The 27,496-nt window shown below is 42.3% G+C and overlaps 1 protein-coding gene and 1 long non-coding RNA gene across 7 annotated transcripts in view; one reads left to right on the forward strand and one right to left on the reverse strand.

Annotated features, from left to right (window-relative positions):
• The window catches only part of LOC138797614 (GRAM domain-containing protein 2B-like), a 68,826-nt gene that overhangs the window by 16,232 nt on the left and 25,098 nt on the right, over positions 1 to 27,496 (reverse strand). For 4 of the 5 annotated variants that reach the window (XR_011363960.1, XR_011363958.1, XR_011363959.1 and 1 more), the window contains exons 2-10: positions 10,028 to 10,168; positions 7,707 to 7,791; positions 7,438 to 7,507; positions 6,894 to 6,997; positions 5,060 to 5,158; positions 3,666 to 3,737; positions 1,760 to 1,831; positions 1,557 to 1,629; positions 815 to 895 (exon numbers count right to left, since the gene is read on the reverse strand). Coding sequence is in view for 2 of the 5 variants with exons in the window: in XM_069978004.1 (XP_069834105.1) it covers positions 815 to 895; positions 1,557 to 1,629; positions 1,760 to 1,831; positions 3,666 to 3,737; positions 5,060 to 5,158; positions 6,894 to 6,997; positions 7,438 to 7,507; positions 7,707 to 7,791; positions 10,028 to 10,168 (797 nt within the window). In the remaining 3 variants the exon portion in view is untranslated. Of the gene's footprint in view, positions 1 to 814; positions 896 to 1,556; positions 1,630 to 1,759; positions 1,832 to 3,665; positions 3,738 to 5,059; positions 5,159 to 6,893; positions 6,998 to 7,437; positions 7,508 to 7,706; positions 7,792 to 10,027; positions 10,169 to 14,513; positions 14,824 to 27,496 lie in introns of those variants that run through there. The other variant, XM_069978005.1, reaches the window with a different exon arrangement.
• On the forward strand, positions 14,551 to 21,198 carry LOC138797615 (uncharacterized). 2 transcript variants are annotated; one of them, XR_011363962.1, is made up of 5 exons: positions 14,551 to 15,014; positions 19,242 to 19,426; positions 19,995 to 20,030; positions 20,192 to 20,290; positions 21,027 to 21,198. It is a non-coding gene; the product is annotated as an uncharacterized lncRNA (long non-coding RNA). The 2 variants fall into 2 exon arrangements; XR_011363961.1 differs by having other exon boundaries at positions 19,242 to 19,485; positions 19,995 to 20,290.

The following is a 27,496-nucleotide window of genomic DNA, read 5'->3' on the forward strand; positions in this document are numbered from 1 at the left end:
AGATGCTTAGAGTTACATAGGGTAGCGCTTCTTAAATTGTGAGGCGTGGGGTCTCTGTCTGCGCAGACATCAGCACATAGCAGGGGCTCCAGCCAGAGACTACACTGATATAATAGCAGCTCTGCATTATCAGTGCAGGCTCTGTAGAAAATATAAAGGCCCTGTGAAGATGTCATGCTCATGGTCACACAGTTCAAACTGACAGATGAGTAGAGGGGTGGAGATAGAAACAGGACTGCTGCACTGTAGTACTGGTTTACTATAGCTGGAGAAGTAGGTTTTTCTGTTAATTTACAAGTGGAGCAGAATTTTTTTCTGAACTGTGGTGTTGGTTTACTACAGATGGAGCAGTATTTATTGTTCCACTTCGGTGTTGGTTTACTACAGGTGGAGCAGCTGCACTCTTGTGTTGGTTTACTACAGGTGAAGCAGTATTAATGCACTGTGGTTCTGGTTTATCGCTGGCAGAAGAGTATTTATTGCTGCACTGTGGTGCTGGTTTGGCGCTACTAGGGGATATTATGTGCACTACATGGCAGTATTTGTTATTGTCTGGTAGTATGTGTTTGTTGGTGAGGCCACAGCACTCTGTATGCAGGGCACTATCTACCCTAAGGCCAGCCATGAGGATACCCAATAAGCTAGAATTTGAACACAGGCAAATTGGTATAATACCAACCTGCTGACTGTCTGGTAGTAATAGTCAAGTGTGAAGTGGCTTTAAACCCTAAATGGCATATTATTTTGACAGGATATTACAGATAGACAAGTCACTTTTTTTTCTTTTTTTTTTTTTTTGCTACATTACACTCACCATTTAGAAACTTATCCTGAGTTTGCCCGTCTACTTCATTGCTACTAGGTCTTATCGGGTTTTGTACCAGAAATTTAATGCCTGGAGAAGTAAACGTGCAGTTAGTTCCCTCATATATGCTATATGACAAATTTTATTTACTTAAGAGACACCATTAAGTCTACCTGCATTGCTCAACAGCAGTGTGAATCAATACCTATACATATACAGTAAAAAAAAAAAAATAACTATACCCGGGGAAAAAAAAATTGTGGCAAAGAAATAAAGAAAAAGAAAATAATGATCTGACGACCAACAAGCATTAGATCAGTATTGTCTGTAATCTACATACACAGGACTGCTGGAGAGACCCAAATCATGTATACACACACACACACACACTCAGAATACGGCAGGTAAAATTTACCTGTAAACAGTCAGACCTTTGAATGGATATACACACACACACACAAATGAAGATAAGACACTTTGCCACGAGTTAATAGTTTCCACAACAATGTATGGGGACCTTTAGACCATAATATGCTGCAGATCTGTGGCAGATAAGTTGCTCCCTTGCAACATCCATCTAAAAAATGTCACATTCTTAAAATATCTAAGCATTTTATTCATGTCCCCTACACAATGGTTTAGGAACTTGGATAAACTTGTCCTTGGTGGTGACGCAGAAGGCTATCAGTGCTCTACCACTTTACCAATCTTCGAGGGTTTTTAAAGAAATCTTTAAATCTTTTTTACTCACCTACTTCTTTGGCACAGTTCTCTGCACTGTCTGATTCATGTAGTGTCTGTTCTAGGTCAGAATGGCTGGAGTTCTGAAAGAAAAACAGAGTGTATCACATATACAGTGTTAAAACAAACTTCACAGCTGCCAGAATATTAAGCATGCCCTATGATATCCATCTCTAAACGAACTAAAATCTCTTTTTATTTCATTATCCTTACCAGAGTTTTGCTGCACGGTTCTGAACTTGGTTCGAGAGACGCCACTGATGGAGTACTGCAAGCACTGCCGTCCTTTACCAGAAAAAAAAAAAAAAAAAAAAAAAACAGAGATGCCAGTTAGCTATATTATAACTGTAATAAATGTACATACAATACATGTTATTAAGAGACACGGGAAAGAGAATCCTAAGATAGAGAAGTATATGAAGAGATTGAGTTTGCATAACTCAAACAATTTATTCCTTTTATAGTTCTAGTTGTGATTTATTTTAGTAAAATGGAAAAGTACACATTCTCTTTAAATATGTTTAGTTTTTGATATAATTGAAAAAGGTGTTATGCTATAAAGTAAATGTTTTAAACATCTGAGGGTGACATAAGAAGACCCAAGCAATGAAATGGCAAAAAAAATAAATAAATAAAATTTGATTCTGCCTTATGGCTATGTTCACACGCAGTATTTCATTTAGTATTTTTTTCAACGAAAACCAGGAGTAGGTTAAAAACACAGGAACTATGCAAATCTTTCCATTATAATTTTTCCCTGTCAGTTCCACTCCTGGTTTTGACTACAAATACTGACAGAAATAGCAACCAAAATACTGTGTGTGAACATATACTGATGTGATATTTGGTATCACTTATAGGCTAAGGCTAATAATGCTCATTATTATTGCCCCTTTGTATTACGAGACAGACACCGATCCCCACTATGTAACCAAAGTAGGAACATGGCCTAAAACATCTAACGCAGCTATAATGGCACAATCCCCATATTAGCCCCAAGCGTGACTCTCTCCCTTAAAAAGGGTTTCCCTACATTAAGCATTTATACCGTGTCATATTTTTATGCTGTAATGTAATGTTAATTAACTTGTTGTGCACTTAGTTTAATTACGTTGAGATGGGATTCTCAGTTGTCCATTAAATGTTTTTTTTTTTTTTTTTTTTTTTTAAATAATGGCTAGTAAACGTTTAAAGGACAACAATTTTTTGTAATAGTGCCGGGGAGGGGGAGGCTGAAAGAAATAATGTGCTCTCACCTCCCCGGCTCCAGCACTAATGGCGTGTACCGCTGCTCTGGTCCCCTGCCGCCTCCTAGTTAGAAAGGGGATGTGACCTGTTAGGGCCGTTCAGCCAGTTAGCAGCGGAGGCAGGACCCAGCTACAGCTGGCTGAGAGGCCACGATATGTCATGTCCCATGTACCCTCTCTAACCAGGAAGCGGGCAGGGACCAGCAACCAGGAGTTGAGAGCACATTATTTCTTTCAGCCTCCCCCCCCCCCTCAAAAAAAAATAAAAATAAATAAATAAATAAATCACCCTGCCCGGAGGTTGATCCCACTGCTCACCCTCTTTTTGAGGCTTCACGGCAGAAAGAAGACAGACAAGCAGTGGCATGTTGCTGGCCACCCTCAGAATAGTAGTAGAGTGATTGTGGTAGGTGAGTATGTTTTGTTTTGTTTTTTAACAACCTCTTTTAATTCTGTTCACATCAATGGACAATGTAACCTTTGCAGACCTCATTATAGGTTTCTTGTATGACAGGTCTAACAGAGCTTTATAAACAAATCCTTTAAGGGAACCTAGAATTTAGTACACTGTATGGTGCTACTAATGACAGCCACTTAAATATTTCACCTCCTTTTACTGTCAATGTTACTTTGTCAGCTGCATTACTGTCACAGCAGTGTACTGTTACCTTGGACATGCCATTTACAGAAGACTATTTTTTTTTATTTTATTTAGTATATTACATTCTTTTTTCACGTAAAGAAAAAAAACAACAATTAACAATCTGTCTAAGTTAGTGGTGCTTTTTCTACGGCATGTACTTGGACAGGCCTAATGCCAATTTAATACACACCACAGCCGCAAAGAAAAGACAACATGAATAAATACTTACTGGAAGATTAGTGCACACCGAGCGAACTGCATGGTAGCACATCTCTCTATTACGCAGAGATCCAAACAGATACTGATGGAGGAAAAGTGAAAATACTATAATACCTTAAACAATTTAAAAAGTTGTAACAAAAAACATTGCCAATAGTAACAAAACTCATTTATCAAGAACAGCTTTAAAAATCAAAGCTTTCACAATTAAAGGGGTTGTCCAGGCTTAGAAAAACATGGCTGCTTTCCAGAAACAGCACCACTCTTGTCCCCAGTTTGGGTGTGGGTTTTGCAGCTCGGTTCTATTAAAGTGAATGGCACAGAATTTAAATACCCCCCACACACACACAAACACACAGCCGGGAGAAAGGGGTGGTGGTGTTTTTACAAGAATGTAGCTGTGCTTTTTTTCATTCAACCCCTTTAATTGAGATTGGTAACAGTGACATTTTGAAAAAAAAAAAATTTTTATTTATTAAGCTCAATATATTTGCGACATATGTTATAACATATGCAAAAAAGGTCTATTACTCTTAGTTTTATACATCTGATGTACCTTTTTTATTACTTGGTACACTATAATGCCATGGTGTATACATATATTTATATACATAACAGTAGATGTATCCACAAGGAGTCCAGGTCCTTACACTATACAGCTATGGGATAGATCTGCTGTGTGCAAACAAAACAGTTGCCAGCCCGGTCTCCAAGTTGTAATACAGTCACTGTAGCAGGAGCCGCTCTCTGCTGGTTTCTTACCGCCCACATCAAAGCGCTGCACAGAAATATACAGCACGATGTGGGCACTGACTGTAAGAGTAGCAGAGCATTATGTTTAGCAATTCATGATCCAATGAGGGAATTCTAAGGCTATGTCCACACAACGTATATTCTCGTAAAACTATGGCCGTTGTTGTACATTGCAACAATGGCTGTGATTATTATGAAAATATACGTTACCTTGCCGTCTATGTCATGTCAGTTTTCTGTGGCCGCTATTCATTGAACAGCGGCCGCAGAAAACCATGTCAGTGCACACTATGGAGCGAGCGGCTCCAGCCGCACGCTCCATAGTGTGCTGTGGGGAGTTCTGAGGCGGGCGCACACGGATGTGCCCACATCAGAACTTTGCGGCGCTAAAGATCATCCGGCCAGTACTGCAGTACCGTCTGGGATGATCATTTCTGAAACTGGCCATTTTGTCACCTGGCCGGGTCACAGAATGGCCGGTTTCTTACACTGTATGAACATAGCCTAAGTCTGCATTACAAGCCAAGGTCTCCATCCTGAATGCGGGTGTAATCACCTAAACTGACGGCATCATAGATCTCTATTTTACAAGCACTGTTCGGCAATATTACAAGTCGATGAGCATTAGGAAGTCACACTACATACACTCACCTTGTCCCCATCAATGGTTCGCACACTAAGGGCATTGGGCACCAGTAATGCTGTATTTGCCTTTTTAACAAGAATCACTGAACTGACAGGAATCAAGACCTGCCCAGTAAAGAATGAAAATACCACAGGGTAAGATGAGATCTGCATATCCATACACAGTTTTAAATACCTGTATGCAACTTTAACAAATATACATGATCCTGCACAGTAAGAACAAAATGACACTACTCTATACACTCATCATTACGATTTTGCTTCAAAATGCTTACTTTTAAGGCTATGTTCACACACCGTCAAAACAACGGCCATTTTTATTCAGCGTCCATCATTTAACAGCAAATAGCGGTGGTTATTTACAATAAAGGCTGTTATTAATTTATTGGTGAACATAGCCTAAAGGTGATTAGTTTTATATAAACAGCATAAAGTTCTGTGAGATCATAACATTCAAAACCAAACAGTGACCAGAGAGGATAGTAAGTCAATGTGCGGCTATGTTCACATAGTCAAAATGACGGCAATTTTTACAGGACGGCCATCATTTGACGACAAATAGCGGCTGTTATTTTAAAACAACATATTCATATAAATAACAGTTATTATTTGTTGTTAAATGATGGCTGTCTAATAAAAACAGCTGTCAATATGTGTGAACATAGCCTAATGCTTGATCTCTCCGATTACCTTCACTACTTAATGCTTATGTTGGCTATAAAACACATACTGTGCTGCCAAGTATACAATGACGAATGCAGGAAGTAGAATAAGTTCTGTGAGAGGACAGAGAGCGCAGCACTAACAGCTGTCAGGAAATATAGACTTGGAGCAATGTAGGAGTTGGCTCTGAAGAATATTTACTTTATACTCGGCATCAGAAATCTTGTGTGCATTACACTGTAGTTTCTTCTGCTATGCTGTATTCCTATACTGCCACAATATATGTATTCGGTGACACTCGTGTTTAGTTGTAAATAGAGCTGTGGGGCATATGTTGGCATTGTACCAAGCTATTTATTATCAAAAAGGAAAGATGATAGTTAAATAAGTAGCAATGGTTTAAAATGATCACTCAATCATTTTTTAAAGGCATCTCATATGTTAAAAATTGTGGACGTTCCCATAAACTTCTATGGGGCACTGTGCTGCAATTATGGTCTGTACTAGAGTCAGCAGATGCAATTTTTTGCAGATTGCAGATTTGCAAATGTGAGGACTGTGTGAACAACCCAACAGAAATAAATAGGCTCTAAATTTTTCTGTAACTGCAGATCCACAATTACGGATAAAACTACAGAACATGTGAATGTAGCCTTAAACCAAAGATATTGGTATTAACAGTCACACTAGATATCTATCTCTGATATTAGGGCAAATTCACAAGTGTCAGATTTGTTGCAGAAATGTCTGTGACTGCTTCTATAAATCTATACAAATATTGCAGAAGCAACTCTTTCTGTCAACAATTTTAAATAATTTTTACATTTTAAATAAATATTATTTCTGCATATATGCAGGTTTAACACACAAATGTGTCAATTTATTACACATTAAGCCTAAATTACAGGGTGTTCACAGTGCTTGTTTATCGTATGTGGCAGGAAAGCTCCGGGGGACATGATAAATATATCAATATACCCTCATTACCCCACAGAGGTCAAGAGGGTGTCATTGTGCCCTCCGCTAAGGTGGTAAATATTAAGCTTTTCTGGTTGAAGTATTAGACATCTGTGCCATTCCATAGTAAACATAGGACACAGTAAAAAAAAAATAAAAATAATAAAAAGTAGTGAGTGCAGTATTTTTTTTTAACATGGCATGGTTCATATAAACCCACCTTGATCTCCTTGCGCAGCATGTTGCAAAAAAATCCTATATGGTTGTGGGAGATATAGAGCCGTCCTTGGTACAAGACCTCTCTTTGGAGGGCGCAGGTAAAACCTGTAAATGCACAGTACTGAATTACTGCCACTGATTGTAACAAAAATAATACTGCTGATAATACTGCTTGCATAATCAAGCGCTTATTGCCCACCGCATTTACACATGATTTTGTCCACCAAACAAATAGAATCTGAGTAGGCGGGGCTAAGTGGTGCCCACGAAGCCCCGCCCAGGTAGCACAATCCGCAGATGATAAAAGATCACCTTTAACTGGAACAAGCACCATGACGTACGATATAAAATAAAGTATGAAAACTGCTAAATTTACCCTTTACACCTGTGTAGAGAAGTCATCTTGTCACTTTAAGCTCTCATATTGAAAACCAGCAGTAGTATGGGATTACAGATATTCTCATCTGAATATCGTTAAGACTCGACTTCCGTGTGAACAAGTCAACAAGATAAAAGGTGCAAGTAAGAAAATATAAAACACTTACTATCTTTTAGCTCTTCATCTTCACTAACTTCCCGAAATATCTTGTGGAATGTAAGATTATGCTTCGGTAACTGTAATATTTAAAGGAAATAAAAAGAAAAAAACACACATGTAAAAATATAATGGATTACAGGTATAGAAGGTAAAAGTGAAAACATAGAATGCAAAAACTATACGTAACATGTATGTATCTTCAGTATCAACAAGAGCGAAGAAAATAAAATATAGATTTTATTTCTTTACAGGTTTTTTCTACATTTATAACCGTACATTGCTAGTGATGGAACGGCGCCTCTCTGTTGAAGGATCATTGTCTGCTGTCTTTAGAGATGAAGGTGGGTCATAGGTCTTTGATCTGAAACAAAAATATTGACATCATTGAATACAGTTTGGAAAAAGGGGGTAGTAGAGACAAGTTCACTGAAGAACTCAAAAAAGGAACTAAAGCAGTAAAGTACAGTAGTTATGAAATGCACAAATAAAATGGGGTACTGCAGTGGAAAATTACTATTATTCTTACATTTTTTTTCCAAATAAACTGGTGTGAGAAAGTTATACAGATTTCCTAATTACTTGTATTAAACAATAGCCAGTCTTCCAGTACTTATCAGATGCTGTATGTCCTGCAGGAAGTGGTGTATTCTTTCCAGTCTGACACAGTGCTCCCTGCTGCCACCTCTGTCCATGTCAGGAACTGTCCAGAGCAAATCCCATTAAAAAAAAAAACCTTACCTGCTCTGGAAATCTCACTTGCAGTATAAAGAGTGTGCACCACAGGAGTTAGATACGCCCCTTGATAAAGCGATTTGTACGCGAAACGTGCGTAGGGGGTTGAGACGCCAGATGCCACTATGGGTAAGCGATAGCTGCACTTTGGCTAGATATTCTCAGGTTGTTTGTCTGCGCTTTTTGCAGCCCTGAGGCCATGTGGATACACTACATGTGCGTATACCTATGATGTAACACACCTACCCGAATTTGTCTATGTGATTATGTGACTTTTTTTACTGTGGTATCTGTCTGCCTTTACTGGATCCTTTTTGCACTTTAATGTTATGAGATTTTTAATCATGGTAATAAAAATTATATTTTTAAAAGTTTAGCTTTGTAGTGTATAATTGTTTTGTAGAAAAGCTATCATATGATATATTGGACTAAGTTAATTGTGGTTAATTAATTCTGTTAAGCAGAGACCAGTATAAGTATTTAAGTGTCCATTGGAACTATGGTTTATAAACTGCTCTGGAAATCTGTATAATTTTCTGGTGCCAGTTGATTGTAAAAAATAAATAAATAATTTTTTACCAGAAAACTAATTCACTTTCATCCTGTTTGACCACTGGTGTCAAACTCAGGCCCTGCAGCTGTTACAAAACTATAATTCTCATCATCTGCTTCCATCACTCTCATGTGAATTGTTTGAGCGAAGAGTGGTGGGAGCGGAAGCACGTGAGCCATCCCATAGAGTCACTGTGTGACACCGAGGCAGACGGGATTCTGGATTTCTGCCTGTTTTGCTCAGTGTAAACATAACCTAAGTGGGAACAGTCTATAGTTGGGTGAGAAGGATGCAGAAAGGGAAACCTGCCCCAAGAATATATTTGGCAGCACATTCACAATGATCTGTAGCCAGATGTCCTTGTGCTGCCCTTCACCTCCTGACATCAGGCATCACTGACAGCTCAGGAGTCTGGAGCTCATCAGGTGTCTATAGGTGAATGTAAGTGAAGGCAACAGAGCAAGATGGGTGATAGCAAACATTATAGGTTAGCTTCACGCCACAATTTTGCCACACAAGTTTTATGCCCCTTTCACATAATATTTTGGGTATGTTCACTGGTATATGTCATATTAGTGGCAATAGGGTATGCCACCTTATACTGTAGCATACCCTGGGGTGCCCTTAGACATTCATAAACCTAGTCTAACCACTGACTACCTTTGATCTCATTCCTGGGCATACACATTTTGTTTGTGGGACTTAAAGGCACATCAGACTATTCTGTTTAAGGGGTAATACAGCGAAAAAATGTTTTCTTTCAAATCAACTAGGGTCAGAAAGTTATAGATAGATTAGTAATTTATGTCCATTTAAATGTCTCCAGTCTTCCAGTACTTATAAGCTGCTGTATGCCCTGCAGAAAGTGGTGTATTCTTTCCAGTCTGACACAGTGCTCTCTGCTGCCACCTTTATCCTTAACAGGAACTGTCCAGAGCAGGAGCAAATGCCCACAAAAAACCTGTGCTGCTCTGGACAGTTACCAACATGGTCAGAGGTGGCACTGTGTCACACTGGAGAGAATACACTACTTCCTGCAGGGCATACAGCAGCTGATAAGTACTTGAAATTTTTAAATAGAAGTACATTTTAAATCTGTATAACTTTCTGGTACCAGTTGATATAAAAGAAAAGTAATTTCACTGGAGAGGTGCTGTAAACCACAACCTGACACTATCTAAATGTTTATTTGATTTTTCTTGCATCCTTTGCAGAAGTATACATTTTTTAAGTGATTGGTACAAAATTGGCAAAAACGTGACATAAACCTACTTGGTCAAACTTTTTTTTTCTTATTTCTACATGCTCATACCTGATCAAGCCTCCAACTCGCTCTGCTTTCTCACCACCATCCCCTTGGAGAGGTTCTTCAAGACTGAATGACTTAATATCTGCAAGTCGTTTTTTGCCCTTCTTTATTTTTACTGTTCCCAATGAAGCCTCTGGAGAAATACTAAATTTAATACAAAAACAATTAAAACCAAAATGTAGCAGGAACAATTGTAAATATTCATATATGTACATGTATAAATGGCTAACCGGGAGACAGTATGCACTGATTACAACATAGTTATTCTGTGTGTATATACACACACACACACACACATATTATATATATATATATATATATACACACACACACACACACACACAGTGGTGAGTTGGATTACGAGCATAATTCGTGTCGGGACCGTGCTTGTAATCCAAATCCACTCTTAAACCAAAGCAAATTTTCCCATAAGAAATCATAGAAATGCAGACAATTGGTTCCACACCCCAAAAATAATGATTATTCTAAATAACATGTAAAACAAATGAAACAAACATTCAGAAACAGCAGAATATGTGATATTATAAGTTGCTGTACAGTAATGGAGAGGATGGGAAACACAAGGACTGAGAGACTGCAGGGAGCATGAAGGAATGAGCAGGGCAGATGTGGGCACATACATGCTGCACTCTGTCCGGGGAGAGAGGGGTTACAACTATGAAGAGATTACCTCCACGGTCCTGTCCCCTGATGTAAGCCCCAGCCTGAAGTGGATCTGCTATGATTTGGAGAGTGAGGGAGACTTCCTGGGTCAGAGTACAGGGCTGTAGACCCCCCTGTGCAGACCATACCCCTCCCCCACTCACACTCCCACCCAGTACAAGGAGCTTTTTAACCAAAGCAATGCTCTTAAACCAAGTCACAATTTTGAAAAACTGAGAGTTCTTAAACCAAGTTACCACTGTATGTGTGTATATACACTCACCGGCCACTTTATTGGGTACACCTGTCCAACTGCACGTTACCACTTAATTTCTAATCAGCCAATTACATGGCGGCAACTCAGTGCATTTAGGCATGTAGACATGGTCAAGACAATCTCCTGCAGTTCAAACCGAGCATCAGTATGGGGAAGAAAGGTGATTTGAGGCCTTTGAACGTGGCATGGTTGTTGGCGCCAGAAGGGCTGGTCTGAGTATTTCAGAAACTGCTGATCTACTGGGATTTTCACGCACAACCATCTCCAGGGTTTACAGAGAATGGTCCGAAAAAGAAAAAACATCCATTGAGCGGCAGTTCTGTGGGCGGAAATGCCTTGTTGATGCCAGAGGTCAGAGGAGAATGGGCAGACTGGTTCGAGCTGATAGAAAGGCAACAGTGACTCAAATAGCCAACCGTTACAACCAAGGTAGGCAGAAGAGCATCTCTGAACGCACAGTACGGCCAACTTTGAGGCACATTGACTACAACAGCAGAAGACCACACCGGGTGCCACTCTTTTCAGCTAAGAACAGGAAACTGAGGCTACAATTTGCACAAGCTCATCGAAATTGGACAGTAAAAGATTGGAAAAACGTTGCCTGGTCTGATGAGTCTCGATTTCTGCTGAGACATTCGGATGGTAGGGTCAGAATTTGCCGTCAACAACATGAAAGCATGGATCCATCCTGCCTTGTATCAACGGTTCAGGCTGGTGGTGGTGGTGTCATGGTGTGGGGAATATTTTCTTGGCACTCTTTGGGCCCCTTGGTATCAATTGAGCATCGTTGCAACGCCACAGCCTACCTAAGTATTGTTGCTGACCATGTCCATCCCTTTATGACCACAATGTACCCAACATCTGATGGCTACTTTCAGCAGGATAATGCGCCATGTCATAAAGCTAGAATCATCTCAGACTGGTTTCTTGAACATGACAATGAGCTCACTGTACTCCAATGGCCTCCACAGTCACCAGATCTCAATCCAATAGAGCATCTTTGGGATGTGGTGGAACGGGAGATTCGCATCATGGATGTGCAGCCGACAAATCTGCGGCAACTGTGTGATGCCATCATGTCAATATGGACCAAAATCTCTGAGGAATGCTTCCAGAACCTTGTTGTATCTATGCCACGAAGAATTGAGGCAGTTCTGAAGGCAAAAGGGGGTCCAACCCGTTACTAGCGTGGTGTACCTAATAAAGTGGCCGGTGAGTGAGTGTATATTATATATATATATATATATATATATCTCAACTGGTGTCAGTTATACAGATTTGTAATTTACTGTCATTTAAAGATCTCCAGTGTTCCAGTACTTGTCAGCTGCTGTATGTCCTGCAGGAAGTGGTGTATTCTTTCCAGTATGACACAGTGCTCTTTGCTGCCACCTCTGTCCATGTCAGAAACTGTCCAGAGCTGGAGAAGCTTTCTATGAGGATTTGCTAATGTTCTGGACAGTTTCTGCCATTGGCAGCAGAGAGCACTGTGTCAGACAGGAAAAAATACACCACTTCCTGCAGGACATACAGCAGGTGATAAGTACTGGAACATTTGACATTTTTAAATAAAAGCTATATAATTTTTTAAATAAAAGCTATATAACTTTTTGACACCTGTTGATTCGAGAGGAAAAAAAATGTTTGCCAGATTACCCCTTTAATTATATAGGAGGAGCATCCAGCAGTGTAATTGTTAGTCCATTTAATAACAGCAGATGATATTTTGGAGAATTTTCACAGTTTGGTCCCATTACATCTAGGTTAGGTTGACATCACATTTTGAGGCTTCTATTAAGCCTCTCAGAAAGGGATGACAACTTATTGTCTGATGTGTCGGTGGGGCCACTAATAATCTTTGGGCCCTATTACACCAACAGATTATCTGACAGATTTTTTTTTTTTAAAGCCAAAGCCAGGAATGGATTTGAAAAGAGGAGAAATCTCAGTCTTTCCTTTATTTCCTGTTCTCTGTTTAGAGGCCATTCCTGGCTTTGTCAGATAAACTGTTGGTATAATAGGGGCCTAATTGTGGGTATGCTCAGACCTTTCCAGAACATATATGCTATCTGTGCTAGACTCAAAAACTTGTAGTTTAAAAGTGGCAAGCGAAAAGCTATCCTGATGACCTGACACGTGGTGTTTTTATCGGGAAGCCAATAGTTTCCATAGTAATCATATGTCACGAAACAAACTGGTGTCATCCTGTCCCCAGCTGAGAGGATCAGGATTACTATATGTGTGGCATACATGAGGATTATGTGGAGACAGGTCAGGTGACAAGTCGGATGTTGGTAAGTAATCCACTATACTGTATTTTATGTTCAGACCAATGAGGGGTCATATTTAAGGTCATTGGTTAAAGGAGGATGCCACTCACTTGTGTAAAAGTGCGACTTTCGTAACCAGTCTGTATGGCACATTCCTTACAATGTGACAATACTTGTGCTGAGACTGTGAGGGTAGGAGGAATACAGAGGAGAAGCTAGCAGCGATGAGCACATTTCCAGCAAGCGGGAGTCTGATCGTTCTGCATTTGATTACTGGTGGCTGAAGAAGTTTGAGGCAGCCCTAGAAAGTCCTAGGGACCATAGGCTGTATCCATGTTTTCCTGGACTCCCTAGGGCTGCATCCAACCTTTTCAGTCACCAGTAATCAAATGCAGAATGACAGGACTCAAGCATGATGGAGTAGTGCTCATCTCTAGTAGTTAGAATTCATAGAGCCCTATAGCAATAGATGGCCCCCTCCACTGAAACACAGTACAGTGAAATGGCAGTATAAACAGCATGGGTGATAGCACCATATGTACTGCCATAGTCGTACTAGATAGCACAAAGATACCGAGCTCTTATTCCCTACAAATAGTTTTATTGTTCTTGCACCTGAGTGGGTTCCCCCAACCTATGGGTCCTCCAATACCTGGTGTGACGATATTTACGGCCATAGCGCACACCCTTATACATGGTAAGAGGGCACACAAGCTGTCAAAACACAATGAAACGGCAGATATGGATAGAGAATTGGGCACATTAGACGCTGGGATGATGGTAATGGTGTCCTGGATATCCACATGTATGTATGTATGTGAGGGCAGGCTTGCATAGTCATACCTTGTATTGTCTGTGTTTGGCGGTTCTCCCTGGTGCCTTCACATACCTACAAACATATGGAGATCCCAGATACTGCTATGTGGATTACCATGATCCCAGAGGCTGCGGAAAGTGCCCAGCTACAGGGGTGAAGGGTGACTACCCAGGAATGACATAATGCAGGCTGCCATAGGGAAGGCTGGCACCTCCTGACCACTGGCACCTACTGCACATGGCTTCATGTCAGCTCCTTCTCTCTGACAAGACTATGAGCACATTACATTGACCAGCCATTTCCTGTTCCCTTCTGAGTCCAGGATGTTGGGTAAGGTAGAGCACATGGCAGCACCTTGGTATAAGACATGGTATAGGCTGTATGTGCAGATAAGCCAGTGATCTGCTTAGCCGGTACCTGCTGAGTACTCGCACAGCCCCGGACAGACCCTCCCTCACATACCTGATAGGCAACGTGGCACTCTCCCGACCAGCTCTGCCGATCAGCTTCATGCTTGGCACCGCTCGTGCTGATCACTCACCAGCCTGAGGGTAACTTTACTAGGTGTGAGGGCACCATAAGAGCTGGTCACATCCACGAGCGGATGCTGCCGTCCTATATGACGAGGGTCCCGCCCCCTCAGCTCATCCCGGCAGCCCCGCCCCCGGCACCACACTGACGCCGTGGAGGCTTTGCCCGGCCTCACACGGTACAGGAAGCCGCCTGCGGTATTGTGGGTGTCGCCTGGAGCAGCCGGAATGTCATATGACTGCCCCGGTCAGCTAGGAGGAAAAGTGAAAGGAGTTGTAGGTAACCATGGGAGCGGTACTGTTCCCGCCTTATAGTGTGACCAGAGGCAGCCATGGGGGTGTACCTGAGGGCCGCCATACCAAGTGCCAAGTCGTACCCTGCGCCCTCCTTCACCATGTCTCTGGTCATGAACTGCCACAGAACTTTCCCCAGGTAGTTACACTTGTTTCCCTTTGGAAGAAATGGCCTTCCTAAATATGGAACAATAAAACATAGGTTAAAGGGGAATTCCATCACATAAACTATTGTTTGGTAATAATAATATTTATTATATATTATAGCGCCAACAGATTCCGCAGCGCTTATGGGAAATGCTCAAGAAAGCAATTTTGCTAATGCATTGCTTTAGCAAAATTGCTTTCTTTTCAAGTTTGTCCCTCTTCTCTTGCTGTCATGTGAACAGCGGTTGCCTTGGAACCCGAACACCGCAAACAGCAGTGGTGTAGCTGCCATAAACTGCAGTGGGGCTGTGCATTAAAGGGTCACTACTATCATAAAAAATTTTAACGTGTTAAAAGTTTCAATCAGTCTTGATCTGAATGTTCAGACCTATACCATTTGGGAGGACTGTGCTCAGCAGGTTCTGTGTGATGTGATCAGCGTGGTCCTCTCCTCGCTCATTCTCCCAGTCAGTACGGGTCTGGACACTCCAACCCGGACCGATCACAACTTTTGACATGTTCACATGCTGTACAAACAACAGCCAGGCCAGGTGAGTATGTTGGGGGCCCAATGAATCCTAGCTACACCCCTTACTATCAGCTATGATAGTGGTGGCAGGGCAGTGACGGGACTGGGGGTCAGAAACTGGTAAGTATGCTTTTACCTATCTTACGTCTTCCTCTGACACCTCACATGTCTCCTGGGCTTGCATTGTCCCTGAAGACAGAACAGAGTTGAGGCGTCCAATCCTCACTGAGAACAAGGCCAAGCAGAATGTGGGAAGATGGGATAACCCTTTAACATAAGTGAAAAAATATTATGTAGAACATAATCTTCTAGATACCTGAGAGAGAGGAAGAGTGAATTTACTATGGTGGTGAACAAAATGGATGCATTAGTCCAATGAGAGGGAAGCTACGACCCTCCAGCTGTTGCAAAACTACACTTCCCATTATTTTTTTTTATAAATTCTTTATTTAACATCCACATTTTCTAACAAAGGAAAGTTGAACAAGCAAGGGCAAACACACCCCGAGCCAGAGAATTGCAAAGAAGATTTGTCAATGGGGATACATATAAAGGCATACAATAAAAATAGTAAGGGAGAAAGAAAAAATGAGCAGTCGTGTCCTACCGGACAAAAAGGTGCGTTGTCTGCATGCTCTCCAAATTATTGTGACAGCCCGGTGGCCGCCCCCCACGTCAACCCCCTTGTCCTTTTCAACTAAGGAACCAGATAGAGGAACTCCCAGCATAAGACGCCGAGGTTCAGGGGGTAGAAAAGACGGTAACAAAAGAACAAGAAAGTAGGGATACACAAAGGGGTTAGCGGACAGGGGGAAGGGGAAAAAGATCCGCAGGGGAGAATACGGGAGGATCGAAGGGGCAAGTAGAAGAAGAGCGAGGGAAGCAACTAAACTGGAAAATAGAAAAAAAAAAAAAAAGGGGGGGGGGGAAGGGGAAAAGGGAGAAGTGGGGGGAAGAAGGGAGGAGGTAGGGATGGCAGGTCTGAGGGCGATGACCAGGAGTAGATGCCCCAGCTATCACAGGCGTGCGAACCCTCGGGGTGACATCTAAGTCCCTCCAGCGTCCATGGGGGGTTCTGGGCACAGCAAGGCTGCGTATTCAGCCGTGTCCTGAAACTCATTCCAGGCTAGCCATGTACCTGTGAAACAAGTGTTCTGATCGTGCAACACAGCAGTCAAGTCCTCCGTTCTCATAAGTTCATTCACCTTAGTGACCCAGAGAGAAACAGATGGCGGAGCTGTGCGCTTCCAATAGAGAGGGATGCATGAGCGAGCAGCCATCACCAGGAAGCGTAACAGGGAACGTCTGTACTTCTTTGTGGACAACTCAGTGTGGTGAAGTAGAAAAAGGGCAGGCGAGAGGTCCACCGAGGGGCCAATGACCCGCCAGATGGTCTCCTTAACCTTGTCCCAAAACGCTGCGAGCACTGGGCAGGACCAAAGCACATGTAGATGATTGCCTTCCGCAATCCTGCATCTCCAACACATCGGGTCCACCTCAGGCCAGATCGCATGCAATTGCACGGCCACCCGGTACCATCGTGAAAGGATTTTATATCCCGCCTCTTGAAATCGCAAGCTCAGTGAGCCTTTATGGACAAGAGACATAATGTCAGTCCTTTGCGCCGGAGACAGAGAGAGGTGTAAGTCACTTTCCCATTTTGTCAAAAATGGAGGGGGTTCCTGGTCGGGTGGGATCAGCAGGTCGTTGTAGAGAAGTGAGAGTGTATGACGTACACTTCCCAATATGAGCTTTGGCTATCCAGGCATGATGGCAATTGTAGCTTTTCAATAGCTGGAGGGCTGCAGGTCCCCCCACACAAACACTGCAATAGTCCAAAAAAAAACAAAGATTGTGTCATTTCAGTCCCAGTGCTTAAAATCTATCAATATACAACCAAATGGCGGAAGGGCTACATCAATCTGCAGTCTCACAAGGCACAAGTAAGCGGTGGAAGACCGTGAAACAGACATGGTCCTGCTTTGCCTTTTCTATCATTCGGCTCCCCTGACCCGCTGAAGCACTGGAACAATCTCTGATTCTTTGGCAAAGTTGTTGTTGTGCCATTGTATATTGCAACGTGCCGGTGTTTACCCATAATAAAGCAATCATAGTTGACTAGTGACTATGTCCAGTATTCACAGTAGAGGTTATTGTCACCGGCAGCTTTCTGCGCAGTAACAGAACGTCTTGGAAAAACTATTAGAAACATAGAGGGAAAACGCACAACCTGAGTAAAGCCCCCATGACTCTTCACACATACAGATCACTGCATGTATAATAAGAGATTAGCGCAACTCCAGCGGGCTCCAGTCCGATCATTTGGCATTTGACTAAAGAAGTTGGATTGAGCCCTAAGGCAGCCTAGAAAGTGTGGATACAGCCTATGGCCTATGGCTATATCCTTGTCTTCCAGGACTCCCCAGGGCTGCATCCAACTTCTCCAGCCATCGGTAATCAAATGCCGCACAGTTGGACTAGAGCACGCCAGAGTTGCGCTCATCTCTAATAGTTATACATTATTAGTAGAGATGAGCGAACCGGGTTCGGGTTCGAGTCCATCCTAACCCGATCGTTCGGCATTTGGTTAGCTGGGGCTGCTGAACTTGCATAAAGTTCTATGGTTGTCTGGAAAACATGGATACAGCCAATGACTATATCCATGTTTTCCAGATAGCCTTATGGTCCTTTTACACGGAACGATTTATCATTCGAATTTGCACGATAACGATAGAATTCGAACGATAATCGTACGTGTAAACGCAGCGAACGATCAAATGACGAGCGAGAAATCGTTCATTTTGATCTTTCAATATGTTGTCAAATTATCGTTGGCCGTTCGCAAAAAATTCGCAGATCGTTCCGTGTAAACATTCTTTCAACGATTTCACCTATGTGTGAGATAGGCTTAAGTGATCGCAAAACGATCGCATAACGATTTTTCCGTACGATGTATCGTTCCGTCTAAACGCTGATCGTTATAAAAAAACATAGTTCATTCAAAATCGTTATCGCTCCGTGTAAAAGTACCATTAGGGCTTTATCCAAGTTCAGCAGCCCCAGCTAATGAAATGCCGAACGTTCAGGTTCGGACGGACTCGAACCCGAACCCGGTTCGCTCATCTCTAATTATTAGGAATGATACTTTCAGAATTGGTTTGTAAACCCATGAAGCAGATTGCGGTTTTCTATGACTTCCTAGCAGCTTGCCAGTCACGTCCTATACCATCCAATTTCTGGTGGCAAAACAGAACAGCCCTTTTCTGCTTGTGCTTTATTTTTAATATCACAGATGGTGAAGGATGACAATCTGACAGATCGCCCACCATGCAGTACTATCCTCATCTACTAATTTATCATGCTAAGACTTAAAATATTATAATTTAGTGTTATAGAGAAATAGATAGATCCCACAAAGAACAACCGCAGCACTCAAGTAGATCACTTTCAACAAACGTGTTTATTTCACCCAGATACCATTACCGGTATAGCAGAAATAAACCCGTTATTTAACGATCGAACTATTGGTCACATAGGTGCATACTGTTGGCACCAACGCATTGTTTCAAAAGTGCTGCCCACATTTTCTTAAAGACAGATAGGAGACAGATAGCGCTGCAAATTCTGTTGGCGCTATACAAATAAATATCATTTTTATTATCATCATTATTATTATTATTTTCTTTATAGACAGAAAGCTGCAGTGGTACCTGTACGTGTGCATCTGAATATATGGCCTACTCTCAGGGATGAACCTGATATTCAGAGTAACTTTTAGTTGAAGAACCTGACTGCTGGACAAGTTTTCTCTGGTTTAGACTAGCTTGACATCCCTGGCTAGCCAAGGCTAAAAACACAAGCCACTGCTATGAAAGGTCAGCAAATAATCCCTCCTGATCTTAGTGCAATGCAACAGTGAGCCATGGCAATGCAGGTATTCAGTAAGGGGAATGTCTTTTTTTACCATAATCTATTATACTAGTAATCAAGCAGAAAAATAACAATAGGAGAATTAAAGTCCTGTGAACTTTCCCATACAGATAAGCAGTACACAATAGTATATGTACAGGAAGATGCAGAATTTGAAGGGGAATGTTTATAATGCTATCATTTACATGATCTCAGTTTATTATCCTGTTACCAGTAAATCAGTTCACAAAGAGGTCAGGGGTCTCAATGAAGACAGGTATATCGATGTGTATTGATGTTTCCAGTAATTTCACACTCCCAGACAGATTCCTGACAGATTGCGGTAGAACTGGATAACTACACCCAGACAAGGTCATTCTCCCTACCAGCTTTTTGCATGGGTTTTTATAACATCTTGACTACCCTATAACACTTCCCCCACTGTTATTATGAATTTTTCATAATTTATTTGCAAGTACTTTGTGACATGTTGTTTCTTCTACAATCATTTCCACAACACATTTTTTTTCACAGATGTCAATGGGGAAAATGCCATACGAAATGTCAAAGGTAAAACCACAACTAAACAAATAAAAATTATTATCTGTCCCTCACAATGTACATTAGATTTTGCCAACCAAGTCCCTGTGGGTGATCCACAGTATATTTTGTTTCCCCATCTGTTAGACAGGTGTCACACAGGAAATGTTGTTGCAGTGTTTTATTGACAGGTCCTTCCCCACTCATGTTCCTTCTTTACCAGTCTGTGATCTGTGTGGTCTCGATGTCAGAGGATTGATCCAATCACGCTCTGGACCGGGACTCTGACAGTACGTAAGAATACCTCTAGCCCTCTACTCCATGCTTGCTATAAGTCTTTTTTGGATTTGGCTTGCTATTGTACTGCTATTTGCTATTTGCTATTTGACTTGCTATCAGTAGAGTAAAAACATTATGCAAGGTTGAGGGGGGGAGGGGAATTGATTCACTTCATTAAAGACGCTACTACGGTGGTATCTTACCCCAGACCGCCTAGCTCATATACATCAGGATGCTAAATGTTGGAGATGATGTGGCTCTAGAGGTACACTGCTCCATATCCTGTGGACATGCCCTCATGCACAACGCTATTGGAATTCATGTTATTCTATAATACAGACAATCATACCCTCCCCAGTGCCAAAAACTCCTCAATCTGCCCTCCTATTCTTACACTTCCATCTTATTCCTAAAAAATACTGGTCATTAACCAGCCTACTACTTATACAGGCTAAAATAGTACTAACACGACATTGGAAATCTATGGCCATTCCTGCCATACAGGAATTTGTGGACACAGTGAATGAAACCTTTTATTATGAACAAATAATTGCCCGAAGCTCCGACCATATGGACAAATTTATCTCAATCTGGGAACCTTGGGGTAAGTCGCCTTACTTTAAAGCCTAAGGCCTATCTCTCCTCTACCACGAGTTAGGCTTTTGCGATTCTTATATACAATTTTTCACTATATAAATATCATTATATAGCACCATTATATCTGGTTAACCAACTTATTTTCTACAGGATTGTTGGACTCTTGGTGGGACTTCAAACACTGTTATTTGTTCAACTGTTCCTTTGTCTGGCTTGTTGATCGCTGCCAGGTTAAGGTAGCCTGCTGGACGCAATTTTCGCTCATAATTATGTAATATCAGCTAAAACATGCACTTTTGTTTTTCTTTTTTTTTGTTTTGATGTACACAGAATTGTACTGTTGTAAAAATTTCTTGAAATCTCTAAAAACTATTGAAAGAGAAACATTGATTCACTTGTAATTTAAACTGAATAAAGATACTAAACAAATATCTAGAAATGAAAATAGTTGGTTTTTATATAATGTTGGTGATGTATGTTTAGCAAGTATTCCATGCACATTAGAAGTGTCCACAGGGTTAAATAGCCTGATGAAGTGAATGCCTATATACCTTTGGTTTTGGCTAACTGAAAGCAAACACAAGAGAAATGTCTGTTGAAACAATGGAAAGAATTATAACATTTTTGTCTGGATGTAAATCTACCACATTTGATGGGTTGGGTGTTCTTAGCTATGTGTAAAATGTGGTAAAATATAGAAAGAATTAGAAGGTTCTGGAAGGAAAAAATACAGGTAGAACAAGAAAGACAGCAAATTATTGGAATAGAAAACTCAAAGCATTGTCTTGAAAATAGAGAATGCGCAACAAAACAAATGAAAAATAAAAGGCAGAAACTGGAGTCATTGTTTGTGATAGAACTCTAGAAAATTGGCTAAATAAAGCGGGATTTACATATAGAAAAGACAATGACCAGCATGAATACAAAAACATAAGAAAACAAGGTAACAGCGGGCTTAAGAGAAACAATAATAGTGTGAAGGGTTAGAGAAAACTTTTATTCAATGATGCTGGAATGTTTGTTTGGTGCCATTCTAATGAAACATATATTGGTTGGGCAGACGGTTCTGGCCCACATGGAATGGCTCTTAGGAAAATAGCAGCGGTGGGAGAGCAGGCTGGGTGAGTACGCTGCTTTGTTATTATCCCTGGAGCCCGAGGCAAAACTCCTTTAGAAGCCATGGACAGCCATTATATACTCATGTATATACATTACATACTATTGTATGTATGTATGTATGTGTGTATGTGTGTGTTTCTCTAAAATTTATACTCGCAAATGTCAGTATCGATATATACATATAGTCTATGTTCTCACAAAGTCATTTCTGGACAGTCGTCGATGTGAAGCAAAAATACGGTGGTAAAAGGTATTATGCGCCCATTTTTCCACTTCAAAATGACGGGCATCTAAAATGACAGACGAAATTCAGCCCAAAAAAAAGACATTTTGTGAACATAGCCTTAAAGTGGGCACCTGTTACTCAGTCTCTTGCTGTGTGACATTGTTCTTTCAACTGATCTCGATTTTGTAAATCTACAAAAATAAGATGGTAACAAAAATACATATATACATGTATACATATACGTTTAAAAAAGGCTTTGGTGATAGAAATTTTCTGCTATACTGTAATTCAATTTATTGACACCATCTTTGCTTCTTTGGATTAGTATAGACAATAGTTGTTTGTTTTTTTTTAAATCCTGGTATTATGTCATGGTGTAATGTGTTATCATTATTATATTTCCATAACAGTGTGATAGATAGAATTGGCAAATGCAAGATAACAGTTCTACTACTGATGTAAGATATAAAATGACATCTCTGCTCAAAGTACATGGCAAGGAGATACTTAGTAGTAATCCAGATAAATGGCCTCACTACTTCATCCTTTAATAGGCTTAAATCACTAACAATTAGTCATTAGGTGAAAAGATTGCTTCACTTGGTGTGATTGGATTTGAAAGCACCAAATCTTGTCCGGTCTGTACTAAAATGCAGGACATTTATTATAAATGCAGTTCTATAATTACTAATGTTAGTGTTGATTCTAATGAAGCTGCATCACAGAAGGGGGGGGGGAGATGTCATTACACTGGGGGGTGACGGGCCCACCTCCAGTGCATAAAGCTAGGCTGGTGCACGAGAAGAAAACGGCCCCAAGTGCAGGAAATGCGCCCTGTTTAAAAAAAAAAAAGGAACGCGTCACTGGGATCCCAGAGTAATGTGAAAAAAAGTGATGTACCTGATGGTACATTCGCTTTAAACGGGATCAGGTGGGCAGGGCCGGGACAAAGGCGCCATCTCTTGCTGAATTACAGGGGGCGCAATGTATGCTAAAGTAAAAATCCCTTTACCCAACCTCACCTGCAGCAGCATCCCTTCCCCGCTCTGCCCCGCAGCTGCTGAAGGCTCTAGCCCCGCAGCAGCAGGACTTACTCTCCTCTTAACTATTGACCAATGTCACATGACGTCCGGAGCCAATCAAGAGAGGGGAGAAGTGCTGAGACAACCCCTGCCCCCCTCACAACAGAGAGAGGTGAGGAGTGTGATCCTCCAGTGCTGTGTGGGTCAGTATATGTGTGTATCTGTGTGTGTGTATGTGTGTGCTAATGGACTGTGTGTGTGTGTTAGTGCTCTTGTGTGGCTGTGGTAATACTACAGCTCCCAGCATGACCTGTGTGGCTGTGGTAATACTACAGCTCCCAGCATGCTCCTGTGGATGTGGTAGAACTACAGCTCCCAGCATGCTCCTGTGTGGCTGTGTTAGAACAACTCCCAGCATACTCCTGTGCGGCAGAGATATAACTACAGCTCCCAGCATGCTCATGTGTGGCTGTGGTAATGCTACAGCTCCCACCATGCTCCTGTGTGGCTGTGGTAGCACAACAACTCCCAGCATGCTCATGTGTGGCTGTGGTAGAACTACAGCTCCCATCATGCTCCTGTATGGCTGTGGTAGAACTACAACTCCTAGCATGCTCCTGTATGGCTTTAGTAGAACAACAACTACCAGCATGCACCTGTATGGCTGTTGTAGAACTTTAACTCCCAGCATGCACCTGTATGGCTTTGGTAAAACGACAACTCACAGCATGCACCTGTGTGGCTGAGGTAGAACTACAACTCCCAGCATGATCCTGTGTGGCTGTGGTAGAAAAACAACTCTCAGCATGCTTCTGTGTGGCTGTGGTAGAACTACAACTCCCAGCATGATCTTGTGTGGCTGTGGTAGAACTACAACTCCATCATCCTAAGACACCCCCAATGCTCCTCCTCCAGATCAGAGACAGATGAGCAGTATGATCCTCCACTCTACCTCCTCCTCATGGGCAGAGACAGGGCCATCCTCCAGCGGTAACGGCTCCCCGCAGACGAGATATAGCAGCAGTATATAGTCCAGCCTTCCACCGCTCTGAGGGACAGTGAACTGGCCCCCTATGTAAAAACTTTGGGAACCCCTGCTATACATATTGTGAGAGCAGCCAGGAGGCTATATTGTATGTGGGGGCTATACACTGGGGAGGGGGGGGGGGGCGGGCATTTGCCTTCTCTGCCTAGGGCACCAAAACTCCTTGTCCCGGCCCTGCAGGTGGGTATGATATGGTAAAAACAGTTCGGTACCAGGATTTCCTGGTATCGATTGTACCATGTGTAGCTAGGCTCCACCCCCCTGCCACCTTACCTGCAGATAGGGGACACTTTTTTTTCATTGGAAAGCCACTTTAAGGATTTATCTGTATGTTTGTTTTATTTAGTTTTGGTATCTTATTTGTATCAATTGGTCTTTCTTAGAAATAAAAATTTAGGATATATAGCACTTGTGATTATTCAAATGTTCAGACTACAATTTTTTGCATAATTGCATTGTCTTTAATACCAAAATGTGCAATTTGCAGGGAAATCCAAAACTGGCAAAACATAACACATGTTTACCAATAATATACATACATACAGAGTACAGTACTAATACAGTTAAAAAACGGGGAGTAGGTACATGTAACACACATATAACTCCCCAATTTTCACTTTCCTTACATAAGGTCTGCCAGGAATGCTGACTTTACTGTCTGTAAAAACAAATTCTTTTTAGCCTGTTAAGGAGTCTCGGTTATGCTTGTTTATTTTGAGAAATGTGTCTCTCACATATAAGAGCCCATCACAAGAACAAAGCATCTGGAACACTGTAAACTTGATTCAACTCTGCTCTCCTCCTGTACGTATATTTAAGTGACATACCCCAAGTAACAGACACGCAATGCTGGCTATTATATAACAGACTGTAGCACTGGTGACCTTTGTGCAGACAGCATTTGTTGAACTTGTAAGGCTCTTCTGTGAGTGTTACATAAATACATTAAAACTCTTTTAACCTGTGTTCCAAAAAAAAACTTTAACAAACTTTGCAGGAGAGTTTAAAGGGGTTGTCCAAGTAAAATTCATACTTAGCCATGCTGGGGGGCTTCGGGGGACATGTCAGTAATGTATGCTTACCTGTCCCACTCCCCAGCCGCCACCTCTGCACCACTGTCAGTGTTTTCATAATATGCGACATCCCGTTCCCAAAGGAAATGGCCAGTCAGATGTAGACTGTGGGAGCAGCACGTCATTGGATGTTTTCAAAATGTTTACAGCAGCACAGAGACGGCAGCCCAGGAACCGGCAGCAGTGGGGGAGCAGGACAAGTAAGTATACATTACTGACATGTCCCCCGCAGCCCCATCATGAAAGTTCAAATCTCGGCACTCACCATTTTCATGCTTCCAGAAAATTGCGGGTAGACTATGCAGGTGACATGTCCCCCGCAGCCCCATCAGCATGGCTAAGTATGATTTTTCCCTGGACAGACCATGCTTAAATGAACCAATGCTTTGTGATTTTCTTCTTTATTCACATCTAAACTTAGAGAGGGGTTCTCTATGGAATTTTATTTATAGGTAAATGTCTGAGATAAAAACAATATTGAATGAGTGGTCACCGGCCCCAATACCCCACCACCACAGTTCCAACAATTGCTGGTCCCACTGTGCAGTACTTTTTGTTCTCTGTCTCTACCCTTGAAAATGCTTTCTCAGCCAATAACTGACCACACTGATTTCTCTTTGTGTAGGGACTAATACCAGAAAGTGCTGTGAAGAGGGATCAGGGATTGGGGCCTGTGAGCAACATTCCCAAGCTGTGCGGCGCGCAGCCGCTCAGCTGACAGGGAGGCCCCACTCACTGTCTCCAGCCGCCCGCTCAGCCCGAGTGCCGTGCCGGAGTCCCCCCCCCCCCTCTTCTCCCTCTTGTGACCACTAGCATTGTCTTGCTTGCGATCACAAGAGGCAATCTTGCCCCCCCGCTGATGCGTCGCTCCCTGGTGGTGTCCCGGGGATTCCCAGGGAGTGCACACATCAGGAACCTCAATGTGCGTCGCTGGGACTTCCTGTACAGGGAGCGTGTATTAGAGACGCTCCCTGGACCGGAAGTACCAGCCCCGACGCACACTGACCTTCCTGATGTGTGCCCCGGCTGGGACACTCCCAGGGAGCGACACAGCAGCCGGGGACAGAAGAGGAGAAGACAGCAGTGCAGGGGAGCTTGTTAGGTGAGTTGTGTGTTGTTTTTTTTTAATCTGCTGTGCAGGGGGGCATCTATAAGGGGTTAATACAGGGGGGTGGCATCTATAAGGGGGATAAAACAGGGGGCTATCTATAAGGGGTATAATACAGGAGGGGCCATCAATAAGGGGGATAATACGAGGGGGGCTTCAATAGGGGGCGATAATACAGGGGGCCATCTATAAAGGGCATAATACAGGGGGGCATCAATAAGGGGCATAATACAAGGGGGACCATCAATAAGGGGGATAATAAAGGGGGGCATCAATAAGGGGGATAATACAGGGGGGACCATCTATAAGGGGGATAATACGGAGGGGGGCATCAATAAGGGGGATAATACAGGGGGGCATCAATAAGGGGGATAATGCAGAGGGGCATCTATAGGGGGATAATACATGGGGAGCCATCAATAAGGGGGATAATACGGGGGGCAACAATAAGGGGCATAATACAGGGGGGCATCAATGAGGGGGATAATACAGGGGGAGGGGGCATCAATAAAGGGAATAATACGGGGGGGCATCGATAAAGGGCATAATACAGGGGGGACCATCTATAAGAGGGATAATACAGGGGGGGGTCATCAATAAGGAGTATAATACAGGGGGGACCATCTATAAGAGGGATAATACAGGGGGGCATCTATAGGGGGATAATACAGGGGGGGCATCAATAAGGGGGATAATACAGGGGGGCCATCAATAAGGGGGATAATACAGGGGGGCCATCAGTAAGGGGGATAATACAGGGGGGTCCATGAATAAGGGGGATAATACGGGCGGGGGGCATCAATAAGGGGGATAATAAAGGGAGGCCATCAATAAGGGGGATAATACAGGGGGACCATCTATAAGGGGGATAATACAGGGGGGGCATCAATAAGGGGGATAATACAGGGGGGCCATCAATAAGGGGGATAATAAAGGGCGGCCATCAATAAGGGGGATAATACAGGGGGGCCATGATTAAGGGGGATAATACGGGGGGGCATCAATAAGGGGGATAATACAGGGGGGC

This window comes from Dendropsophus ebraccatus, chromosome 7 (genome assembly GCF_027789765.1).
Source record: "Dendropsophus ebraccatus isolate aDenEbr1 chromosome 7, aDenEbr1.pat, whole genome shotgun sequence".
In the NCBI taxonomy this organism is placed as follows: domain Eukaryota; kingdom Metazoa; phylum Chordata; class Amphibia; order Anura; family Hylidae; genus Dendropsophus; species Dendropsophus ebraccatus.